At 33.8% G+C, this 24,547-nt stretch overlaps 1 protein-coding gene across 3 annotated transcripts in view; it reads left to right on the top strand.

Annotated features, from left to right (window-relative positions):
- The window catches only part of SEMA3E (semaphorin 3E), a 243,017-nt gene that overhangs the window by 215,606 nt on the left and 2,864 nt on the right, over positions 1 to 24,547 (top strand). For all 3 annotated transcript variants that reach the window (XM_045564701.1, XM_045564703.1, XM_045564702.1), the window contains exons 13-16: positions 1,599 to 1,640; positions 2,676 to 2,842; positions 7,079 to 7,146; positions 8,658 to 8,797. In XM_045564701.1, the coding sequence (XP_045420657.1) occupies positions 1,599 to 1,640; positions 2,676 to 2,842; positions 7,079 to 7,146; positions 8,658 to 8,797 (417 nt within the window). The remainder of the gene's footprint in view (positions 1 to 1,598; positions 1,641 to 2,675; positions 2,843 to 7,078; positions 7,147 to 8,657; positions 8,798 to 24,547) is intronic.

The raw sequence follows: 24,547 nt of genomic DNA, 5'->3' as shown, positions 1-24,547 counted from the left end.
TTTCTGATTATAACATTTTTGTTAACTGATCAATACATAACCTTGTTTTCTGTGTGTCTGTGTTTAAAGACATCTTATTTAGTATATAGTGTTGATTAATTAACATTGAACTCCCAGCCAACAGCAGTATAACTCATGCTTGAATGCAGCTTATCTAAAGAAAGTATTTTCTTCATTAAAGCACATCACAGCCTTTTTGAGTTTAGGAACACTAAACAGCAATTCAGCACTACACTTGGGGGCCATTTTAAAAAACAAAACACCAATAAAAAGCACAGAAATGTAACAAGCATGGCACTAAATGGTCCATGGAAAGGACTCATGTTTACACTATGAAAGCTGAGACAAGAAGGCAGAGTGTCACCTTGTTCCATGTCAGCTGGGAATGTGCATGTCTTCTGGCTCAAATTTTTTGCTGTTCTTAGCAAGTGTATGTCCATGAATAAAAAATACAAACCAAGTATTGATATTTGGGTTATAAATTAATTTTAGCAAGTAGACAAATTTGCAAATACAAAATTTACAAATAACAATGATTGTCTGTATATGAATGTAATGGTTATCTGTAATGGTTAAAGATTTTATAAATGAAAAGTAATGCACTTTGTCTTGGCTGTCATGGTGATCAGATTCCCCAGAGCCACACCCAAAGCTGACCATCCCCCTATATGCCAGAGCAGCTTTGCTTTTGTTTATTTTGTACATTGGGGCTTTATGTAAGATTTCATTTCATGTCAGGGACCACAGGCTCAGTTTACCAGCACCTACCACCATGTTTTGTTCATATAAACCCTTAAGAAACATTGTTGCCTAGATAAATAAATTAGTGAATGTATGCATGCATAGAGATTCTGTAGTTTAAAAATGTTTTTTAAAAAACCCACTGACATAGAGGATCAAATGTTCTCTTTTAAAAAATAATTTTTCCATGGCTAATCATCTGAAGAGTGAATTTCACCTGCCTTGTGTTTCTCCACTTGCAGAATTGAGTTTGTTGCACTCCTTAGAGACACTTCAGTCTTAACATCTCTAAAATAACACATGCGCTCTCGAAGCTATGCTATGTATTATCCTTCCTCTGGTGCAATTCTAGGAAAATCAGGTTATTCATCTTGTTCAAAGAATCCTGGGTTCATAGTCATAGTCGTGATCACTTAAACAGAAAAACATGTTGTTTAGGCTTAGGTTAAAATGATTAAAAATCACCTGGTTTGTTAGCAATAACACCTATCCAAAGATACAACTGCCTCACTTCTAATGGTTCAATTACTTCATAAGAAAGAACATTCTTAGTTTATTAAAGATATTTGAGTTTCCAAAGCACAATATTCAAATTCAAGTACAAAAACTATACTCCAGAGACAACCAGTAAGTTAGATTACACACTGCTTTTCTCATCTATGTATCTGTTCCATTCCCTTAGAAAAAAAAAAAATTTAAGCTATATTTTAATTTGCATATTTATTTACTACCATGAAAGCCATAGGCTGTCTGCCACAGAACCACTCACGTATCTAATTTGTTTTTCAGGAATTTATAATGATATTAAGGTAGATATTTTTTTTCTTAAAAAGGAAACTTTTTTTTTTAAATTTCAGGATCCAGTTCCTATTATTTCTATGGAGATTTCTTCAAAGAGAGTAAGTTATATGTGTGTGAGTGTCTATGTGTATGTGTGTGTGCTCTATATGTGAGTTGAGGTCAAAAGAAATAAGAACATTAGTACATGTGCTTATGTATGAACAAGTTAACAGTTTTCTTTTTTTATTTTATTTTAGTAAGAATGCTTAACATGAGACCTATCTACCCTCTTAACAACTCTTCAGTGGGCAATACATTATGGTTGACTGTAGGTACAGTGCTAAAGAGCAGATCTCTAGAGCTTATTCATCTTGTTTGAAACTTTATGTTCGTTAATTGCTCTGACATAATTACATAGTGATTTCCATTTAATAGATGTTTCCATTTTCTTTGTCTATAAAAAGGAAGATCTGAGTAGTTTTATTTTCACAATCATGATAGCACATTGTTCCCTAATTATTTTTTGTGAATGTGCAAAATAATGGTAACAATGATAATCCAAGACTGTGCAGTGAAACATGGTTCTCTTCCACTTCACTGCAATCAGTTTTGGGTGTAAACTTCTCCAAAACAATTGTTGCATGTATTGCCTCAAATTTATTTATAAATAACATTTCATATTTAGGCAGACAGGAACATATATTAAATATTCTGCTGCTTGTCTTTTTCACTTAATATACTTAGTTTATTCCATGTCATCCTATATATATCTACATCACTCTTCTAAATGTTATGTGTCAATATTTAAAAAACCATTTACTTTTCCAATCTCTTATTTGATGTTCCTGTAAATCTTTAAAGGAAGACCTACAGTGTTAGATAATGCAAGATAATGAATAAAAGAATACACATCTCCTTGAGTTTTTATCAAGTTCAGTCTAGCAATCTTGGTACTCCTGCATTTAAGTCTATAAACATTTCAAATTTTGGAGAAATGAAAGTATCAATGTTCCATCTTCTATCCTGAGCAACTACAGTAATTTAGGTAAATATTTACTTGAGGTGATTGTGTATAAATGTGGAAATCTAGGTGTGTTAGAGCTCAGTGAATGTTCTGTCCATTTCTGCTAGTGGCCTCTTTCTGATTTCTGTAGCAACAGCTGTATGTTGGATCTGCTTCTGCCGTGGCTCAAGTCAGATTCCATCACTGTGACATGTATGGAACTGCTTGTGCTGACTGCTGCCTGGCTCGAGACCCTTACTGTGCCTGGGATGGCATATCCTGCTCCCGGTATTACCCAACAGGCACACATGCAAAAAGGTAAGACGTGATACCTGGTGGAATATTTCCATTGTTTAAAAAAAAAAACCCTACTGATTTTTTTGGTCTTTTTCTTTTTTGAACCTTTTCAGTGAAGAATAACCATGCTATTTTTACTTAAATCATCACAGTTATAGTCGTATTTTGTTCATAATATAAGCATTGAAAACTTGAGTTGTTCCTAAAATACCTATTATTATGTACAAAGACTGAAGCTGAACATGCTGTTGGGCTTTTATTTTTCCACCCAGGTTTGCATCAACTTTTCCCTCTTTTGAAACTTTTGCTGCAAGACATGAAATGAGTTTAGATAAACTTAAAGTGTGGAAATGGCAAGCCACCATACATAAGGGATTCAAAGACTTGAAAGGAAAATAAATAAATAAATTCTAAAATACATCCTGCATTTGCCCCATGTCCTCTCTCTACCAGCTGGTCTTCATTTATTTCATTTTGAAAGTGAATATTTTAACTCCTAGGAAAATGCATGACCTGTATAATTAATGAAATGTGTGATTTAATTCAACGCAAATGAAAGGTACTTAAAAACCTCCAAACTCCAGTGTCTGCAATTCTGTAAGGTCATTGTCATTTCTTACAGAAGGTAAAGCCCAGTATTCTTTAAACAGAGATCTTAAGGTACAGAAAGTATTTTGAAGAATAAGGATATTTCTTCATTCAAGACATATGCAGTTGTGCATACTTTAAGAAAATATATTAGGAAAAATATTTTTATTCCTTATAGATAAGTAGTTTTTTTCTTGTGATAAAATGATCATACAAAATAAAACAGTTATATAAAACATCCCTACTGAAAAGTCGTTTGTATTAATTTCAATTATTCTTACTACATCACTTCGGGTTATTTTTCTTTAAAACTTTTTCAGAATCTAATTTAACCCAATTTAGTGTAGTTGTTATTTTTATAGGTTCACATATGTAGTAGAGTTTCATTAAAAACTTCACTGTTTCAAAACTTTTGTTAATTTTATCTGAGCTAAACTAACAATCCAGTAAGTATTTCAAGAAAGGACATAAGAAGCAAATAGTGGAAGGATGCTTTGAGAGGACATTTCTGAACTAAATTTGTTATACCAACTGTATTTAAGAATTGAGCAAATTAATTGATTTTGCACAAATGCTTGTTGATATTTGAAAACAATTCTTGAAAAATATAGTCTTATTTTAATATATTATTTATTCACCTACTAAGCCAATTATTGTACCATGTGCAAGGTTTATGAAGAAATAATCATAACCTTCTGTATGCAGGAAATCAGAACCTAAAGTGAATAGAATTGTAAATACAGTAGTAGCTCATTACTGAGCAGTTACTATGTATAAAGTACTGGACTGAGTGCAATACACATAATACTTTAATTTTCAAAATAATCCAACCTCTGAGCTCATTCTTAAAAGATAGAGATATAAAAGAAGATTCCAGTTAGGAATTAATTGTGCAAAGGCATAGAATACTTAGGAAAAACAATGCAGTTCCATGAGTCAGAAGTGAAATACAGGATATGGAGATGGAAAGGTAATTTTACCAAAAACAGTAAAATTATTTTATTGTCATTTGTAACAATAAAATTGTTTTGCAAGCTTTGCACCAAATGCTTATGAATAACAAGGTTTTTTATTAGTCATGCAGTAGTGATGATGAATTTTAACTGAGCAGTCTCCAGAGTTAAATATTTTTTGGTGTATGGTGCATCTTTTAAGAGTGTGTAACCACAACCTTGATAATTTAAAAGAGGTGAACATAAAAAATTACTTAGAAAAAGTTAAGTGGACAAAATAGTAGACAGGAAGACATGAAATGCCAGAGTCAGAAGCCATGTTCTATAAATGAATGAGCTCAGTTCAGTGACATGTAATGGAGATCTTTCAATGGTGTAGAATTCTTTTGAACCATCACTCACTCCTGAAGGAGAACTTTTTGGATAAGTTCCAGCACATGAAGGGAGAGTAGTTTGCTTTTATAGCAGATCGTTTTTGCTTCAGACCTGAATAGAAGCAGAAATTGAAAACTGGTCATTAAAATACTTTTCTGTTCATGGAGTGAAAATGAGTCAACAGAGGAAAAATATTAATTCACAATCCAAATCACTTGTGTAAAATGGTCATCCAAAATACACTACGATTTATAAAGCTAGATCTTTTTTTCCCCTTCCTTGCTCTTGTATTTTGTCTATTTTCAGTGTTCTCTTAAAAATTTTCTAAAAGGCTAGAGATATAAGAAAAATATGAAACTTTAAGAATGAAAGTCAATTTTGTTCAACCCTTCTCAAACTCTTGATCCTAATATTTGTATGTATATATATGTTTTTTTAATGCTGAAATAAAGGATAAGTATATTGGGATGAAAATGAACTGAAACCTTTCTGTATTTGTTTAAACTCGTGTTTCCAATAATTTTTTGAACTCAGTTTATTAACATTGCTTCTCTAGAATTATTTGATTTCAGGCCCCTTTATCCTCACATCACTTCTATAATAATCTTGATGTGACATCATCTCAGCAAAGTGGAAACCATTTCTCATTTCATTGATTTTACCCCTATACATTATTCATTATTGCTAGGCTGGCTTTAGATTCTCAATACTCAAGCAAGTTTCAACAAAATGAGGAATTAACAACAGCAGTTTAATTCTCACCTAGATCTGCTATCAGTTGAATAATAGCTGTACATGCTATTATAAAATAATGTAAAAGCATGAAGCTTTTGCTTGCTACTTTTTTCATAAATTCTGTTTTTAATGTAGTTTAATAGAATGATCCATCTGGCAGTTTTAATCTTAACTTTGTAAAATCCCTGGGTCTTTAAGATTTTCTAATCAGCAATCTCACATTAAATAAGGAAAAAAACTAAAACTTACTTTGTACATAGATCATAATCCCAAAAATTGATTGAAAATGTTCATCTGCCTAGCTTTAGATATCTATTAAGTTAAATAAGATCTGAACTTCTACGTCATAAAGTATTTCATCTCTTGTGATAGCATTCCATTATTATTTAGAGACAGTGAGGAAACCCTAGAATGAAAAGAAAAAATGAGGCTGGAAGAGATTTTAGGTGTCATTTAGCCAACTTCATTTTACAAAGGAGGACACAAAGAGCCAGAAAAAGGGAAGAAATATGCGTGAGATCATACAGAAAGTTAGTGGTGGCATTAGGATTTGAATCTGGTTCACTTTTCCAAATTTTATCATTGCATATGGTTAAAGCATCTCATTGTCACTTTGGAAGCTGCACCATCACCCTGTAGGGTAAAACTTCTGCTTTGCCTTCTGTTTTTCCTTCAATCTTGAAGAAATGCCATGATTTAGAGAAGCAAGTGGTATTTTCCACCTTTATGTAATACTGCTATTTTTATCTCTAAAGTAAGTTTGCTAGAGATCTTGACTTTAGAATTCCAGTACTAATAATGATAATTCCCCTTATTTAATTTCTCAGAAATATGCATATAAATTTAAAACATATTATGGAAATTTTTCATAGATATAGAATATTGTATTTTTAGTTATATATCTAAATAATCTATTAAATATAAAAATATACTTGAAATGTTCCTAATTATAATAGGCAAATTGAAGGAGAAAACCTAGTATTTGAGTCCCACTAATGCACAAAATCCTGTTAAACATGTATAATACACCATCACATTGAAAAGAGGCATATACTTTCTAAATGTTATATCTAAAGAATAAGCTGACTACAGTATATAATTAGTTTGTCTTTTTATTAGTGGCTATATTATGTTAATTAATTCTTATGGCCACAGAACAAAATATTTGATTCAAATATTTTTTCATGTGTACTTTATTAAGTTTTATACTCAAGCATTTTGTATACAATATTCTACCTCAAATTCCATTGTCTTTATCTACTCACATTCCTTACCACCTAAGACATTCATTTCAAACCAGAAGATTTCTTGTTGAACTAAACTTTAGACAAAACATGAAGAGAAATTTATTAAATTGTTGCTTGGGGATCTAGAATTCAAAATTATGTAAACATTTAAAAATAGTGTTATATAGATCTTAACTATTAAAGAACATTCAACAGAAATATGAAAAACTATGAAACTTAGATTAATCCTTATTTCATATAACTGATCAGTTTTTTCAAGAGCAGAATACTACTTGTGTCTTTAATGCAGTGGGCTATATTTTAAAAGTCTGGAAAACTGAAATACAAAACATCTCCTAAATGCATTTACTTTCTTTCAGGCGGTTTCGCAGACAAGATGTTCGGCATGGAAATGCAGCTCAGCAATGCTTTGGACAGCAGTTTATTGGTAATCCATATAAAATCAATTGTTATGGGTTACTTAGAATGTACATTGATGACAAACTGCAAGCTTCTTAAAAAGAGTCCTTTTCTTTGTGATTTATGTATACTAGAATAATGTAACTGAAAGTATTCTCTTTTCCTTCCATGTAGTTAAAATTTTGTACATTTGACATGTACTTTTACATAATTAGGAAAATAAGTTTTATATACCACCATCCGAGCTTTAACATTAGACCTCAAACCAAAGGAATCCTAGAACAAGAATGCTGCCTCCTTTAGCTAGTTAGTGCCATAATGGCTTATAGGATTTATCTTTTTATTTCATACCTGGGAATATCTTCACCATGTTATATAACTTATGGTGATTTTATCAAATGATATGACTGGTATCAAGTCACCTACTAAGCTTTGGTATAAAGTAAAAAACTTTTACTCTTTTACTGAAGGTGGATAAGTTTAATGCTGGGGTTGGTGATGTAGGATGAATGCAAAGTGGTCTGATGGCGAAAGGATGAGAGGAAATTTCAGATTTAGGCAAATGTAAGGAGGTTAAGACAGAAAAACACTCTCCTGACTCTTCACATGATGATGGTGGTTGGTATACAGGCTGTGTTTAGTGGCAGTGGGTTCACCAGGAAGTAACAAGGTGGGGGTACAATAATTGAGAGACCAGCGGTGGTTACACAGATCTGGAGGTTGTGGTCCAGCACCAGTTTGCTAGACCCCAGGCTGACTCAGGATTCAGTGCAGGACTCAAGCATCTGGGAATACTCACAGGAAAAGGCAGGACCTTAATCTTAGGTAAGTTTAGGGTTCAGTTTTGAAGATGTGAAGGATTCAGGCATAGGAAAAATAAAAATCCCAGGATTCCAGTTACTGAATTTGTCTTAGTTAAAATAAAAAGAATAATTCAATTTACTTTTATTCCCCACTGCAGCTAAGTATACTTGCCTGTATACAAATTTGAGTTCAAGTCCAATGAGAGACTTTCTGGTCCAAGATATAGATTATGATCAATATGTTCTATTTCACGAAGTTGTTAGTTCAGTTTCATACTCTCTTCTTACTGCAGAAGCCCAACACCCAGACAGCTGCAATCCTTGGTCAATATTTCATTCACATTTATGTTTATGTAGTGCCATTTTGCCTAGATTTTCAATTTCTGCTTTTGTTTGTAATCATTAATTTGGTCCTTGCCTTGCTTGAACGTCTGGTGCTCACCTTCTCTTCCCTGCTTTACCAACAGCTGTTGCCATATGATTTTTCCATGAATTTAACATTGATGCCACTTTCTGTCCTATCTTGTCCTTTGGAGCCAAACTCACACCCCATTGCCTGCTTACCTTTTTAATGTCTAGATTTTGGTATGCCGCTCTCTAAATAACTCCTTTAAAAGACCCTACATAGAAATTAACAAAAAGTAATGAGTTCTTGAAGGGATCTAAATAATGCTTTAAGAGACTATTTACCAGTAAAATCAAAGTCTCAAGGCTGATGTTAACATTCGTGTTGCAGGGGATGCTTTGGATAAGACTGAAGAGCGACTGGCTTATGGCATAGAGAACAACAGTACTTTGCTGGAATGCACCCCACGATCTTTACAAGCAAAAGTCATCTGGTTTGTACAGAAAGGACGTGACACAAGAAGAGAGGAGGTAATTCACAGCTGCACATTCACACCATGGTGTCTTGTAATAATGTGTGATCAGTAAATAGATGATTTACTTGGGTGCTTAAAATGAAATGTACTATACATATCTTATTTAAAATGTCAATGTATTATTTGTGTGATTTATATACATATAAAATGTATTATGTGTGATTTATATACATGTAATGTATTATTTATATACATATAAAAATTTACATAAATAGATTTTACATATAAATAAAAATTTTATACATATATAAGTAATTTAGATCCCTGAAATTGAGTTTTTTTAAGGAAGTATTTATAGTGTCATGATTTTCATGTCATGTTGTCAAAATGACAGTCTTAAAATTATATCAACCAAGACAATGTTTAGGGAAATAGCAAACTTAATAACCATTAACACATATGTCTTGGACATGTGAATAATGCAATTAAAATAACAGCCACTGCAGCATTAAACTGGTTGTATGACAAAGCTTTTAAATCATATAACACATTGACACAAGGGTCTTGTGTCCACTGGGAACAAAGGAAGTGCATCAGCTCCTTTATCCTTTAAGCAAATTTGATTTGTTTACAGATTATAATTCTGTAATCACCTAAATCTGCAGTTCCCAGCCTCTGGGTGCAGACCAGTAGTGGTCTGTGGCCTATTAGGAACCGGGTGCACAGCAGGAGGTGAGCAACGGGCAAGTGAGTGAAGCTTCATCTGTATTTACAGCTGCTCCCCATCACTTGCCCTCCCTTCCACCCACACCCTGTCCATGAAAACATTGTCTTCCGTGAAACTGGTCCCTGGTGCCAAAAAGGTTTGAGACTGCCGACCTAAACGATGGCAGAAGAATCACTTGGCTGCTTTCAGAGATGGAAGGATAGGCAGCATTCAAAGCACATGTATAGAATAGTCCGAGGAAGTTACTGGATAAAAGAATGCAAGTCAAGGGAGTTGGCTGGATACAAGGAGCAGGCCGGGGCTTAAAGCCATTAGGGAAAGCAGATCATTGATGTGATGTGGGCTCTGAACTCGTTTTTCACAAAAGTGGTGTTATAAAGATAGCAAGTAGAAAAATACTGGTTATATCAGAGGGAGCTAGATCTTGGTGAATATTGGAGAAATGGTTGGTGGTAATGAGAAAATCCCAAGTTGAATAAGGAAAAGAAATTTTAAAGACCTTCCTTAGGTCACCAGGAAATCAGTAGGTGCACACTGGATAGTGAGTCAATCAGGGGAAGTCTTCACCTCATTTTGGCAACTAAACATTTGTCACTAGAACCCAAGATTACTGATTCTAAATGTGGAGCACTTTGAATTTTTATGCCTTTTTTCTCTCGTCTATGGTAAAGCTAAAAACCCAATATGTTGTTGGTCCAAATTCAAATAGTACATTCTGGAAAGTTATTAAATTTATGAATCCCCAGTTCTTAGGATAGTCTTAAGAAAGATCCCTCAACTTAACAAGAGCTATTAGAAATATAAAAATGCAATCAGGGTAGGAGAATTCTAAATTTTCATGACATCATAAGAATAAACACATGTCATAAAATGTTATAGCATATTGCAGTAAGTTGTTGATTTAGTATTAAAGTATTTTCCATTTCACAAATCTGAGGTGAAATAGCTTTTCTAATTCCACCATAACTCACTTGGCAGGATAGGACCTGCAAGTATTCCATAGTTTTTCCAAGTGGAATGGCTTCAGAAGACAGAAGTAATTCTTTTATCAGTGGTTTTCCTCATTCAGTATGTTCTGTTTCTAATTTGAAACTCACCATAATCTGCCTCATTTGGAAATCTTTACCAAACCATTTTGACATGCTGCATCCATCAATGTTACATTATAATGTTCTTTTTCATATTGTTGGCAACATCTACTTCACTTCTCCTTTCCCGTAATTTTTTAGTTCCTATTTTTCAACTACATTCAAATGCCCATGACTAATATGTTTATTGATATTTGAAATTTAGAATTTACTTGCTGCATTAAAAATTATATCATGATCAGATAATACGTGGCTTTTATGGGCTTAGCAATATGTGTATTGATTTATTCACAATCTTAAACAGAACGAAACAAAATTGCTGACTTCATTAACACATTGCCACACTAGAAAAAAAACATTTTTTCCTTGGGGCCATAGTGTTTTATCATGAAAATACAATAAAAACTTCAAAAACAAAATGATCCTTTCTAATTTAATGAAAAATTTGTTATTTTTTATTGTTTTAAGTTATATGCAACTGAAACATAGTTCTCATAGCTCCCAAGGTGAAGAGACATGTGAGTTACATATCCTTCACAAGTTAAATACAACTCACATGGCAGTTAGTGTGTTTAAGGCTGAATGTCTATGATATACACATAAAGCAGAATGATTTTGCATATAAGTCCTGAATTTTAAAAGACCGTTTTTGCATTCATTGCCATTTGTATGTCTTACTTACTATGAAACATAAGATAACCCCTTTATTATCAGGCTTAGACCATTGTAAAGGATATTTAAGTTCACCTAGTCCAATTCTTGCTTTCTGTGGGGATGCTTTATAGAATACCCCTGACAATGGCCATCGAGGTTTGTCACTACATTACAAACCATGAGAAGTTATTAATTTGTCAGACCACAGAGTACATGCATCTTCCTTTTAGTGAACTGAAATTTTTGGCTCTGAAATATCTGCCCCTTCAAATCCAAACTCAGTCTTCTGGAGTTATCCAGAAGTGACATATTCATGTGAATAAGATTTTTGCTCTGATTAATCTTTAAGAACTCCACATACCTGAATTGGTAGAAAGCATCCAAAAACTCAAACATCTAGTTTATAAACTCTGGATTACAGTAATTCTCTCTAATGTGCACTTTATAGTTTCCTGCTTCTTTAAATACAACAAATGGAACACAATCTCTATACATTTTATTAGTTCAATAAATATTTATTGAAAGCCTGTTTTTCTAGGTACTTCATAAGAATATTTTTCCTTGGCATGATGAGCTGGCTACTTTTAATGTTATAATTACTTGCTATGAATATATTCAATATAAAAATTAAATACAATTATATTAGATGCTATAAATATCAGTTATTGTGATATCCTGAAAGAATTAATGGAACTCAACAGAATTGATAGATAAGTCTATTCTTTAATGTGTACTTATTATACACAGGAACTCGGTAGGTGCCTTGTAATTCCTATATCTCACAACTGCATGTTATACAAAATTATCATCGTACATGTGCAGAATCCAAACCTCAGAGAGTAAGCTCATACACAAAGTCAGTGACAGACCCAAGATTGAACTCAGGTATTTCTGACTCCAAAGCTGTGCTGCCTCATTCATTGTCCAAGTACCAAGGACTGTACTATGTGTATTTTATAGGATATACCATTTTATTCTAAAAAACTGGTTTGTATAAATGAGGTAATTGAGACACAAGGTTTAATAATTCTCCTGGTTACTCACAGCTAGTAAAGTAGTATCAGATCCAGATCTATGTGATTTCTACTAAACCACAAAATCTTCTGAAATCAGAATTCTAAACGCAGTTTCAGATGCTTTGGGATGTGGAGCAAATGAAACACTTCATAGCAGAAGTTCTGTAACTTAATTTCTGAAAAATGCTCTTAATATCAGGTGATCCTTACATAAATTTTTCTTTGTCAGAATTGAGTGGAACATGCTGCTGCAGCCTTGATGAACAAGGCACTACTCCTGTTTAGATGTCTGAGAACCTGCCCATAATCTGAACAGTTCTTTCTCTAAGCACCGATACCATGAACCGTTATTATACAATGTATATGTCAATGTATAGCCATTCTCAAATTGCCCTTTTCAAGCTTCTACTTTATGCTTATTGGTAGATGACTTCTAAATCAAATTAAGGACACTTCATCATTTGAACCTACATAGATATAAAACTCAGGGTACTCTTCCTTATTTTTTTAACTAAAAAATGTTTTATTCATTTGAAACTTGTTTATTGAGCATCTACTATGGCCTTTTTCTTTCTGGAGAACATGAAAAAGTAATGTTTAAATAAGAACAGTATTTAAGATGTCAGGTAATAATGAAGAAAAATACAAGGAAGATTATTTATAGGGAAAGGTTGGAATTTTAAAGGGGTGGTCACAGAAGTTCTCACTAAGGAGGTTGCCAAGTGACATTTGAGAAAAGATCCAAGAAAAGCGAGGAATAGGTTATGAGAGACCTAGTATGAGAGAACTTTCTAGACATCGGGAACAGCAAATGCAAAGGAACTTGAGGTAGGAGTGCCCTGGATATATTCAAAGAACATCAGAGTAGAGGGCAGTGTGGCTGGTGGGGCATGAGCAATAGAGACTAGCAGACTGAGTTGGTGAGGTGAGATGAAAAGTCAGCTCATGCAGGGACTTATAGGTTGTTATATGGGGTTTTGTATTTGCTCTGAATTAAATAAGAGACCATTAAGCAGTTTTCAGCAGATGTATGACATGATCGGCATTTTTTAAAATCACTTTGGTTATTGTATTAAGAACATAGTATGTGGGGTGGAGATAAGGATGGAGTATTAAAGGAACACAGTATTAAAATATAAATCTTTATATTCAAAGACACAACATCAACTCTTAATGTGACCTGTGGCTTCAAGGCTAGATCATGTGCAAGTGACTGCCTCATATACGTAGTAGCCATGTGCTTTGCGATGCTTTTCAGTATTACTGAGGAATGGGAAGGCTGCTTGACATCTCAGATGGAATACTTTTATGGACCTTCTGTTCTTTTCTGTGTAAATGCCTGCAAGTGGTGTTTCGAACTCAATAAATATTCTCTCAGAGCCTAACTTAACAGGTGATAATCATAGTTCTAGCTCTTGTGAAGCTTATGGTCTTTTATGAAGACAGAAATACAGATACAAAATTATAATATGTGTTCTTTAAAAGTTCTATTGAAAGCAAGGGAAAATAAAAAGGTCTCAACCAAGAGGTTGGGTAGGCAGGTGGCATGATGAGTAATCACGAAAAGATTCATGGCAGAGGTGATATTTGAGCCACATCTTCAAGGATGAGTAAAGAGTAATTATCAGAGAGAATAATATAAGCCTATGTTATAGAGATGAGAAACAATATGGTACACGTAAGTCATGATTTGAAGTGAAGATGCAAAATAAGTAGACAGATTAAAGAATCCATTTCATTTTATCTGTAAGCCAATGGGAACACCTTAGACTGTTTAGACAAATTAGTCTAGAAACTGGTTCATAGACTTGGGAGACAAGCAAGATGGTCAGACCATTTAGGAAGGTATTTCAGCAGTCATTGAAAGATTTTCTTACTGCATGCACTGAACAGTGATAGTAGGAAGAGAAAGATTTCAATTTATTTGATATTTGAGATGAAAGAAGCAATCAAAAATGATTCACATGTTCTTTGGGTGTCTGCATGGCTAATGGTGGAGTAACATGATTCAAAAAATACAGGGGACAAAGCAGGTTTAGGAGAAAGATGTTGAGTTCATTTTTGCCTGTGTTGAATTGAAACCTCTTACAAAGCATCCAGGTGGAGCTATCCTGCTGGTATACGCATATTCAGGAATATAAAACCCAATGGAAAGATTTGGAATGGCAAGAGATGTTTGAGAGACATCAGCAAAGAGATAGTAACTAAATTCATGGGGACAACAAAAGTGAGAATAATGTAGCAACAATCAGTACTTAACACTTATTGTGTGCCAGGCACTATTATTACTTAATTATTGCAACAGTCCTGCAAAGTGGATACTTTTATTGCCCCACTTCATAGATACAGAAATTGAAACACAGAGGTTGAGTTACTTACCTAAGATGACACAGGCTGTGCAATCAGTCTGCATTTGAGGCCAGTCTGGTTTTAATCTGGGGCCCTTAGACACAATGCAGGATGTGTCCACTAGTATGGCTCACCTTAGATAATGGGTAAATAAGCAGCAAAGTGAACTAAAGCTAAAAACAGGGAGAAAACTCACATTTAAGGAAAAATTAGAAGACAAACTCAAAAAGATTAAGTAAAAATAGAAAACAACTAGTATTAAGTAATTATAGTTAGCTTTTATTTAGTGCTTACTATGTGCCCTATGCTATGCTAAGTGCTTTATATATACTTACTTAAAACAACATTTCTCTGAGATAGTATTTTATGCATTATGAAGTTAAGTGACTGACACAAAGTACAAAACCAGTTAGTGCCTCTGAAGTAGTGTGGCTTACGTAAGTAGAAACAATGAAATCAGGAGAGTTTAGTACAATAGATCCCAAGGAAAAGGTATGGGATAAAAATAAAGTAATAAACAGTATTTTTTGAACAATGCAGAAAATAAGTACCCAGTATCTAGTGAGAATGTTAAGTGGAATGGTTAAGGTAGGAGCTATCTAATAATAGTTAAGTGACAAGCGGGGGTGTGTTGAACTGGAAACAGCTAGTTTATCAAAGATTTGAATGAGAAAGAGAGAGGTTGACAAAAGATAGACAGTAGTAAACAGAAGTTTTGTTTTTCAGTAAAAGGGTGACTTGTCCACTTTTATAGGCTGAAGGAAAATAGCCATAAAGAAAAATGTGCAGCTAATCGGTGAAGCAAAATGAAGAACATATAGGGGAGGAAAAAAAAAAAAATCACAGACAAAAGTTAAGGAGTGGGTTATAAGAAGGAAGAGAGAGACCCATTGTTCTGAACTGGGAGAAAATAGTTTATTTATATGGGCAAGGTGATTTTATCCACAGAAGCTAAGTTTAGCTCTTCCAAAAGATCTTCTATCTTTAGTTAAATTCAGTGGCCATATATTTCCACATACAGATTTAATTTGAAATACCAGCCCAATCTTCGTTATATGACAAGTTTATAAGTTCTTATGTGGTAGCAGAGGATGAAACTGGTATAATTACAACTAAATCAGCACTATAACAGTTTATAAAGTCTCAATTTCTGCAAATTCATATACCTTAACTTATAAAACCTCCAAAATAATCACAAAAATTTAATCCTGAGTAGCATCCTTAAGAAATTCATTCTTGTTAAGGCACTTGATTGTACAGTTGAAGTATTTCTCTATGCGTTTCTCTCTTAGATGCATAAACACTGCATTTTAAAACTGTGTAAATGAGAGAAAATTTAAATATGCATTATTTGCTTAGATTCTAGTGTTTATTAGTTCACTGTGTAATTTTCTGTTATGATGAAGAAGACCATAGTTTCTTGCAGCTACTCATAAGATTAGTAAAATAATTCCTCACTTTAATACACATTTTAAATGTTCTGAGTTTGGAATATGTTATTTTTAACTTGAAAGTAGGTTCTCCTGAATGTGACAATAATTTAAAGCAGAAGTTAAAAAACTACAGCCTTGGGGGTCAAATCTAGCCTCCGCCTCTTTTATAAATAAAATTTGTTTTGAAAACTGCCACATCCATTTGTTTACCTAGTGTCTTACATGCTGCAATCACAAAGTTGACTAGCTAAGACAGAGACCGCAGGACTTGCAAAGCCAAAATTATTTACTATACAGCTCTTTATAGGAAAGGTTTTAAATGAAAATGCATGTGCAAGTGGAGCCTTAGAAGTATTATTTTGAAAAATCTGTGTTTTTGAGAAAAAATTCATGAAAAATTCACCCTTCACTTTGTACCGACACTAAAATTTCACTGCAGTGGATTTTCAGTAAAACTAAACAATGTGAATAATTTCTTGAAATAAATTCTTTTGGAATTGATTCTTTACTCATTTACTGACGAAGTCAAAGTATATTCCAAAGACATTGCAAACCAGGTTGAGTTCTAAACGCGAGTTAAATGAACTTACATAAGTCACCTTTGGGGAAACATGGGGGCAATTTCAAGATACACTATCCTGGAACAGGAATAAATAATGTTTAGTGTAAGGCAAGCAAGCTGCTGGCTGGTCAATAAGACCAACTTCTTATATTTTTGGTAAGCATGGAGGAATTATTTTTTTCCTTTATCATTATTGATCATTTATTGCGGATTCTCTATTTAAAGGGGATATATGTGTTTGTGTATCTTAAAACTAAAGTATCTCACTTTAAAATAATTATATGCATTGTATAGACTTTAAATAATGCACTAATGTCCATGTTTATTATAGGAAATCCGAGAGAGAATGTAAATTGACATCAAAACTCCAAAACTGCAATTACACTTCACTCTAAATTCTATTTTTTACTCAATGCCAAAAGTTGTCACTTTTCAAACTCTGCCTTCAGACCACCTACTAAGTAGAATAAATTCATCAAAGTCTGTTATACTGTTGAGAAATTTAATAGGCACAGTTAACTTATCAATCAACAGCTCATTCCACAGAACTTAAAGTTCATTGCGTCTGCGCTAAATTTGTATGTTCTAAATTGAAACATTTTATTGATAATTCACTGTGTAATAGACAGCTTCTGTAAAAATGAAACAAAAATGGAGTACACAAATTATAACTTTTAATATTGCAGCTATGTTACCAAAGCTGGGATAATTGTGACATAAAATCTCATTTTTATTCTATCATCTCATTTGTTATATGACTCATATTTTCTTTACCTTTACTAATGCTAACCCATGGCAATAAATCTAAGTGGTCAGTGACAGCCATAAGTTTATATTTTTGTCTTTATACACATGCACTGAAAGAAATGAGTTTTGTTCCATGTGAATATTATTTGTTTTTCTTGTTTTCATAACAAAGTGCATGAACTCTTGCCTCATTTGAAACATCTGTTAGTAGTTTTGAGGTTTTTTTTAGTCTTAAAAAACGTGCTCATCTTTTCTAAACTAACTTTTTACAAGAGGTGAATGTTCAGAATTTATGTTTTTTTAGCCTTGACAAGCATGTTTTTATAATATCATATATCCCAAATATACTTTTAGCTCTGGAATAACTAGGGCATTAGCCCATTAATTTCATTTCTTCCTCTTTACAATGGCAGAGACACAGTTCCTATCATATAGAGAATATAAAGCAACTTTATGGTCATAAGTAGATAAATAGATCTAGAGTTTTAAATACAACTCGATCTCCTGTTAATTTTCCAAGAGAATATTGGATGCCTTTGAAAAGTAAGCATATACTTCCTAGATATAGAGACTCAGATACTTATCTAGGTCTTACCCCACTGAGACCACTGACTTTGTGCATCTGATTAAAACAGGTAACATGGTAATGAAGCATGCCCAGTACATAAGTAAACGGTAGATACTCAAAAATACTAATTCCCTTCACTTTCAGATTCTTTTTTTCTAGTGGAAGTTATAGTTCATATGGTCTATGTAATAAAAAATGTGCATATACATGAAAATATACCAGCATAGAGCTGTATATCTGGACTACATTGCTTTAATTCCATGGAATAGCTATATTGAACTTCACTTCATCTTGTCTTCACCCTACACTGAGATGCTGCCTAGAGGAAGTGTATTAAATTATGGTGCTGTTGGACACCTTCCTCTCATTTTATGAGAACACACAGGAGAGATTTTTCTCAGGTCTCAGTGCCAGGAAAGATGTACTTGTTATAAGGAGTAATTTTAAAAATATATGATATTTTAGAGAAATTTTAAATCTTAGAATTTATCATACTTTTCTCTTTGGTCCCTAGGAAACTTAGTATTGCATTTCTACTTCAATTATAATAGCTGTACAGTGCCTTATGGTGTCCATTTGTGTTCAAATATTGTGTTTACTTTCATCATCTGTACTTTTGTGTTAATTCTGATATTCTTATCTATGGAAATTTTTAATAGAACATTAAACCTTAAGTTGTTTGTGAGCAATATTTCTTAAATCTTTTGAATATAGTAAACTAGAGCTTAAACAAACTTACTTTAATTGGTTGTCAAACCAGACTGATAGTTACACACAACTGGAGATTGATTGTTTTGGTTCTCGTTTTTAATTTCAGATGCATAATTTAGTTAATACTACTACTTGGTTTGTGGAACATGTCATGATTGGCTTACAGAAATCTCTCATTTGACCTTATTTTTCCTGAGCCACTTTTCTCCAATTTCATCCTAGCTTCCATGTGTCCATTACAATGATTGGAATAAGCCCAATATTATTTGCATATTGAACAGATATAAGAGATTTAGGGTATACATAAGCTATAAAAATAAGTGTATTATATAGATCATATTCCATTTCTCACTTTTTAAACTCAATGCTATATTTACAGTTTATCCCTGTTGTTGTGTGTCTCTGTCATTGCTTCTGATTGTCACTTAACATCCAAGTACATTCATTTATTTTCATGAGTGTGGACACCCAGAGGATAACTCACATTTTTAAATGATCTCTGAAAATAATTCCTTATATATTTGAGCACAAGTTTCTGCATTATTATCAATCAACATCCTTCATTTCTGTAATTATTGTAGGCTTGCTGTCAGGATTTCTGCACCATTTGCACTCCCAAAGCCGTTTATGTGGGTTCCCATTTACCTACATCCTTACCAATATTTGGTATTATCTAATTGTCTAATTTTTGTCTTTCTTCTGGGTATAATGTAGTATCTTATTTAAATTTGCATTTCTAAGATGACTAGTAAGGTTGAACATTAGCTTGTATACTTACTAAACCTTTGAGTTTTTCCTTCTCTGAATTGCCTGTTTATACTTTTCCCCATTTTTCTTTGTTATTTCTCATTGTTGACTTGCAAGAGTTCTTTACATCTCCTAGATATTCATCCATTTGTGAATATAAGTGCCCAGAATTTCTTCTTTATGTTTTGAATACAGCGTGTTTTTCATTTGAGTTCTTATTTATGATGACTTTATTCTCAGCATCATCTCGTATTAGAAATAAGGGTTGTTTTCCCACATTCATTCTTCATATAGTGTAACAGGTTTCCCCAGATGATCCATTAAGCAATCACTGTCTATGAGATGATGTCAGGTTGTCATATATCAGGTTCATATTAGAAAGTGTTTTTTAAAAAAATATTTTATGCTGTCATATTAGATATATTTTCTGTAAGTCAACCAAATATAAATGTGTGTATGTGTATGTAGTATTGAAGGCAGGCCAGATAAACGAATATATAACTTACTGGCATTTCTTGACTAAAGCTGGTTTTATTACTAAATATATTCTAAATTTAACTAATTCAAGGCCCTTATCTGTCCCTTTCCTACGAAAATTGTGGAAGCATATGGTGATACACATGGAAATCACTGCTTCTTCCTGACCAGCTAACCAGATGTGCAGAGTTCTTTGTTCAATTACTTTTTATTTGACGTTATAAAACATACTGAATCAATCTTTATAGCTAAGAATATTAAAACCATTCTTGGCAAAAATTCTTTATTTGTATGGTTTGCCTATAAGAATATTTGATAGAAATGATGTATTATGTACCATCTTCTTGATCAAGGAAATCTGGTCTGCAGACATAGAAAAAGCACAGCTGGATGAAAACAATTCTGTAATCAAGATTTGATGTTGGAGGTACCCAAGTTAGCTAAAGTAGAAAGACTAAATTGTGGAAAGACTTTAAATACAAAATTTCTAAGCCATTTTGTATTTTCAGGTATTTATAGTCCATGGAGGATATATTTAAACTACATAATCTATGGCCCTCCAGACTGAGAGTTAAATTAGCTTCTATTCCTGACTTTATAATGTGGATTTGCTGTATCCAAGAGCATAGCTCAAAATTCTGAGAAAGGCACAGTCTCTGACATGCAAACGAGCAGTTGTAGCACAATTCCCATGGTAATTGTCAGGCTTTCACATCTTTGAATGTGAACCAGTCAGGACTTTATCTGTACATAATGTAGTGTTTTCTCAAGCCTGGGTTTCTGGTTATGAGAAAAATACCTGCTTTTCCATATCAGACTTTAAAAAATAAACAAAAAAAAAAAACCAATTCTAGTGGTCAAGGATTTGTGGTTTTTTTTTTTTTTTTTAACACTTTGATAAACAGCTTGCTGGATAAAAAACTGGCTAGATAACTTTCATGTTTTTTCATGTATTATTCACTTTCACAGGAAATACAGTAGAGAGACAACAAACAATCATATTCAATGAGGTTGTATGCATTATTTTTTCCAGGTACAGGCAATGTCCTACACAACTGCTTTTCCTACGTATCTGTGAAGGAGCTCTTTCCTCAGTTATTAACTGCTCCTGAAATCATGCTTGCATCCATCTTATTCAAATTATTATTGGATTTACCTAGAAGATGTGAATAACTTTTGAATATATTTCTACTGGTACACTCCATTGCCTTACATGTTTGCACCCTATGAACAAATATGTTCTCATTTTTCACCATGTTCCAAGTACTGCTCATTATGGAATAATTCTGAAGCATAAGGAGAAAGGTCTTTGCCCTTTGCCCTTAAACTTACAATATGTTTAAAGAGAGAAAACTTTCAGGGAAAATAATTTGAGGAGGAATATAAATAACAGCTTTTGTACTACAAATGTGAATCCTATTGAATTACAAAAAGCAGCAAAAGATCTTTATGGGCTATAAGTTATTTATAAAGGAAGTGAAAATTTAACTCAGCTTGGAAGGAAATAAAAAAATGGGTTGGTGAATAGTAGAAAGGAGTTTATTAAGGGAAGGGAAAAAAGAATAGGATCAGAATAATACCTGGAAGTGGAAAATAGGGTGGTGATACAGGGGGACTGAGAGCAGAAGGAATTAGGAAAGATTTGATTCTGGTAATGAGCAGGTTGCCCCAACCACCTGTTCTTAAAAGTGAAATATCTTCTTGGGCTGCTCACATGACTAATATTTTTTTAATTTTTTTTTTTTTTTTTTGAGACAGTGTCACTTTGTTGCCCTCTGTGCCGTGGCGTCAGCCTAGCTCACAGCAACCTCAAACTCCTGGGCTTAAGCGATCCTACTGCCTCAGCTTCCCCAGTAGCTGCTGGGACCACAGGCATGCGCCACCATGCCCGGCTAATTTTTTATATATGTATTTTAGTTGGCCAGCTAATTTCTTTCTATTTTTGGTAGAGATGGGGGTCTCGCTCTTGCTCAGGCTGGTCTCGAACTCCTGACCTCGAGAGATCCACCCGCCTCGGCCTCCCAGAGTGCTAGGATTACACAGGTGTGAGCCACCGTGCCCGGCCACACATGACTAATATTAAAATGTTCTTTCAATATGCATAAGATTAAGACAACACATACATTCCTTATGCTTGTAGCTTTTATTCAAATATACAACTAAAATTAATTTACAAATAAAATACAATGGTATATCATTAAAATGTTTAATAACGTGATTTTTACTGCAATAGGCTTCTCCATGAATGTAACATGGAACACAGACTGCCATGCGTGTGTGGTGTGTATAAAACTTCCTGCCTGTAGCACTGTATGCCACGTGATGACTCAATTCCCCCAACACTTTACTCAAGTAACTTCAAAACTTTGTGTTTTACTATGTAGAGAAGTTGTTTGGTTTTTATTTGGCTGGAACGTATCATTAACGTATTAAATCCATCTTTGTTCTTCTTAGCATATGGAAACTATTAAGGCTTTGAAAATGGTTCAGAATCTATGCTGAACACAAACACTAAACTTGATCTTCCATATGATTCCAAGTATAGTTTATTAATTGATATTGATTGTTGTGGTAATAAACACAGTAATTTAAGAAATCTCCATTAAAAAAAAAAAACTGCATCCATCTTCAGAAATGCACCTATTCCACCAACCCTACTCTGAGAAACATTACATTAAGCTTTTCTAGGATCCAGATTTAGAAAGGTAGGATCTGGTTAATTGAGTAATTCTCATTTGCACAGGCAAGCAGTAAAGATTTGAATAAGTTCTCCAGCAGGAGCATGACAAAAGAAAGTGAGCTTTAACTAAGAGTAAATGAGTACCCATTTGTTGAAATAAATGGGGAAAGATGCCCCAAGAAAACTGAAGGATTATGTATTTGTATGCATTTTTACATGCTCAGGTACATAAGGTTAACAGGTGAAATGACGGCAATAAGAGAGGGAGGACACTTTTACAGGGGTTTGAGGGAGGTCTATTTGAAAAAGTGACATGTATTAATAATTCAGTTGTTCAGGATGAGAAATAATCACCCTTAGGGACATCTCTCTAGGCAGAGACAAGAGCAGAGATCCTCAAACAGAATCAAGCTGGGCATGAAAGAAACAGAAAAAAGATTTAGGGGAGTCTGCCATGAGATAAGGTCAAAGAAACTGTCACAAGGTAGAAGAACCTAACATTGTGGCAAAAGTGGTGAAGAAGAAGGGTTATTTATAAGGGTTACTACTGAAGAAATGTTGACAGGAATTTGTGACATATTGGATGTGAGGATATAGAGAGGTATAAATGATTGACAGTTAAGGGTGGGGGACTAAAAGGATAATGTAATTGTCAGAAATAGGGAAGTTAGTAGATGGGGGGTCAGGTTGAATGGGCAGACACTGACTGTAGGTACTAAAGCATCACGTAAGTTTCGGTGTTTCTTAATTGATAGGAAAAACAAAACAATGGATTATCTGTGTGTAACCCTTAGGGAAGGTGACTAAAACAAATAGAAGCGTTACCAAAAGGATGGAGATAAAACATGCGATCAGTGAAGGATGGAGGATTGTGCTTTAGAGGGTACAAGAAATCTTTAGAAGAAACCAAGAAGGAATTAAAAAAAGAGTACCAAGACAATATAATGGCATTTACCACACAGGAATTAAAAAAATGTTTAAAGAGATAGGTCCCCCTGTATCAAATGTAGCCACAAATTTTAAAAAAATGGAGGCCGTGCTTAGAGTCAGTAGCATTGGGGGCATGCTGTAGTCACAGGTTGCAGTAGATGGTAAATTTATGGAGAAGGCTGGTGGTGGATGAAAAGTTTTCACAGGTTTCGCCTGGAAATGTGGTAAAATGAGCAGAGGGGACAGTCTTTTCAGAGTTAGTTGGCTGTGGCAGGTGCTAAGGATATTCTGAGCAAAACCTATTAATAGAGCAGATTGTTTCTATGGAGTGAAGATGGTTTTGGTTTGTGGGTCTTCCTGGTTCCTCACTGGATAAGTTCTCGAATTAATGGCTACAGCACCAGCGCGTCTTTCTGCCAAGTCAAGGGAAGCACCTCTGAAGGACATCGGCACTCTCTTTTGTCTCCCCAACTATGTCACTCTGAAGCTTCGAAGTAATTTATTTACTTCACATGGCTGGAAAAAAATGCCTTTTGGAAACCTAACTTCAAAATAATATCCCTATTATTTTCCCATATTATCCATAAATTATAGTCTGGATACCAGTTTTCACATCCGAGTAATCACATTGCAACTTCAGTTATGCCAAGTCTGATCAAGGCTGGGAAGACCCGAGTCTGGCAGACCTGGCCAGGACCTACTGCTAGGACAAAAACATGCTTAGCATAAATGGCTTTTATTGCCAATGTGGTTGTAGTTGTTGCCTCTACATGTCTTTTATATTGACAAAAGTGAACATTGCTTTCATTTTCGTATTCTCAAAGGGGAAGTCTGCCAGTATAATATGAATCACCTTTATGCCATTATCTTAAGATCCTAGACCACATAAAACACGTTTGTTTTTAGTTGGAGGAATGTATCGAAAAAAGGCAGAGGTAATTATTGATAGCACTCTGAAAAATATCCTCACCTATGTTATTTTATTTAATGTTCATGATCCTTTATTAGATTATCTCCATTTTTACACAGAAAACTAAGGCAAGAAATACATATATATAAATGCTGTAGGTGACACAATAAATTATGGTGCCCATATTTGCATCTAGCTTTGCTTAA

The sequence above is a fragment of the Lemur catta genome, chromosome 11, assembly GCF_020740605.2.
Source record: "Lemur catta isolate mLemCat1 chromosome 11, mLemCat1.pri, whole genome shotgun sequence".
Lineage (NCBI taxonomy): Eukaryota > Metazoa > Chordata > Mammalia > Primates > Lemuridae > Lemur > Lemur catta.
Note: the sequence above shows the minus strand (reverse complement) of the source record. Positions and strands in the feature narration are given on the sequence as shown.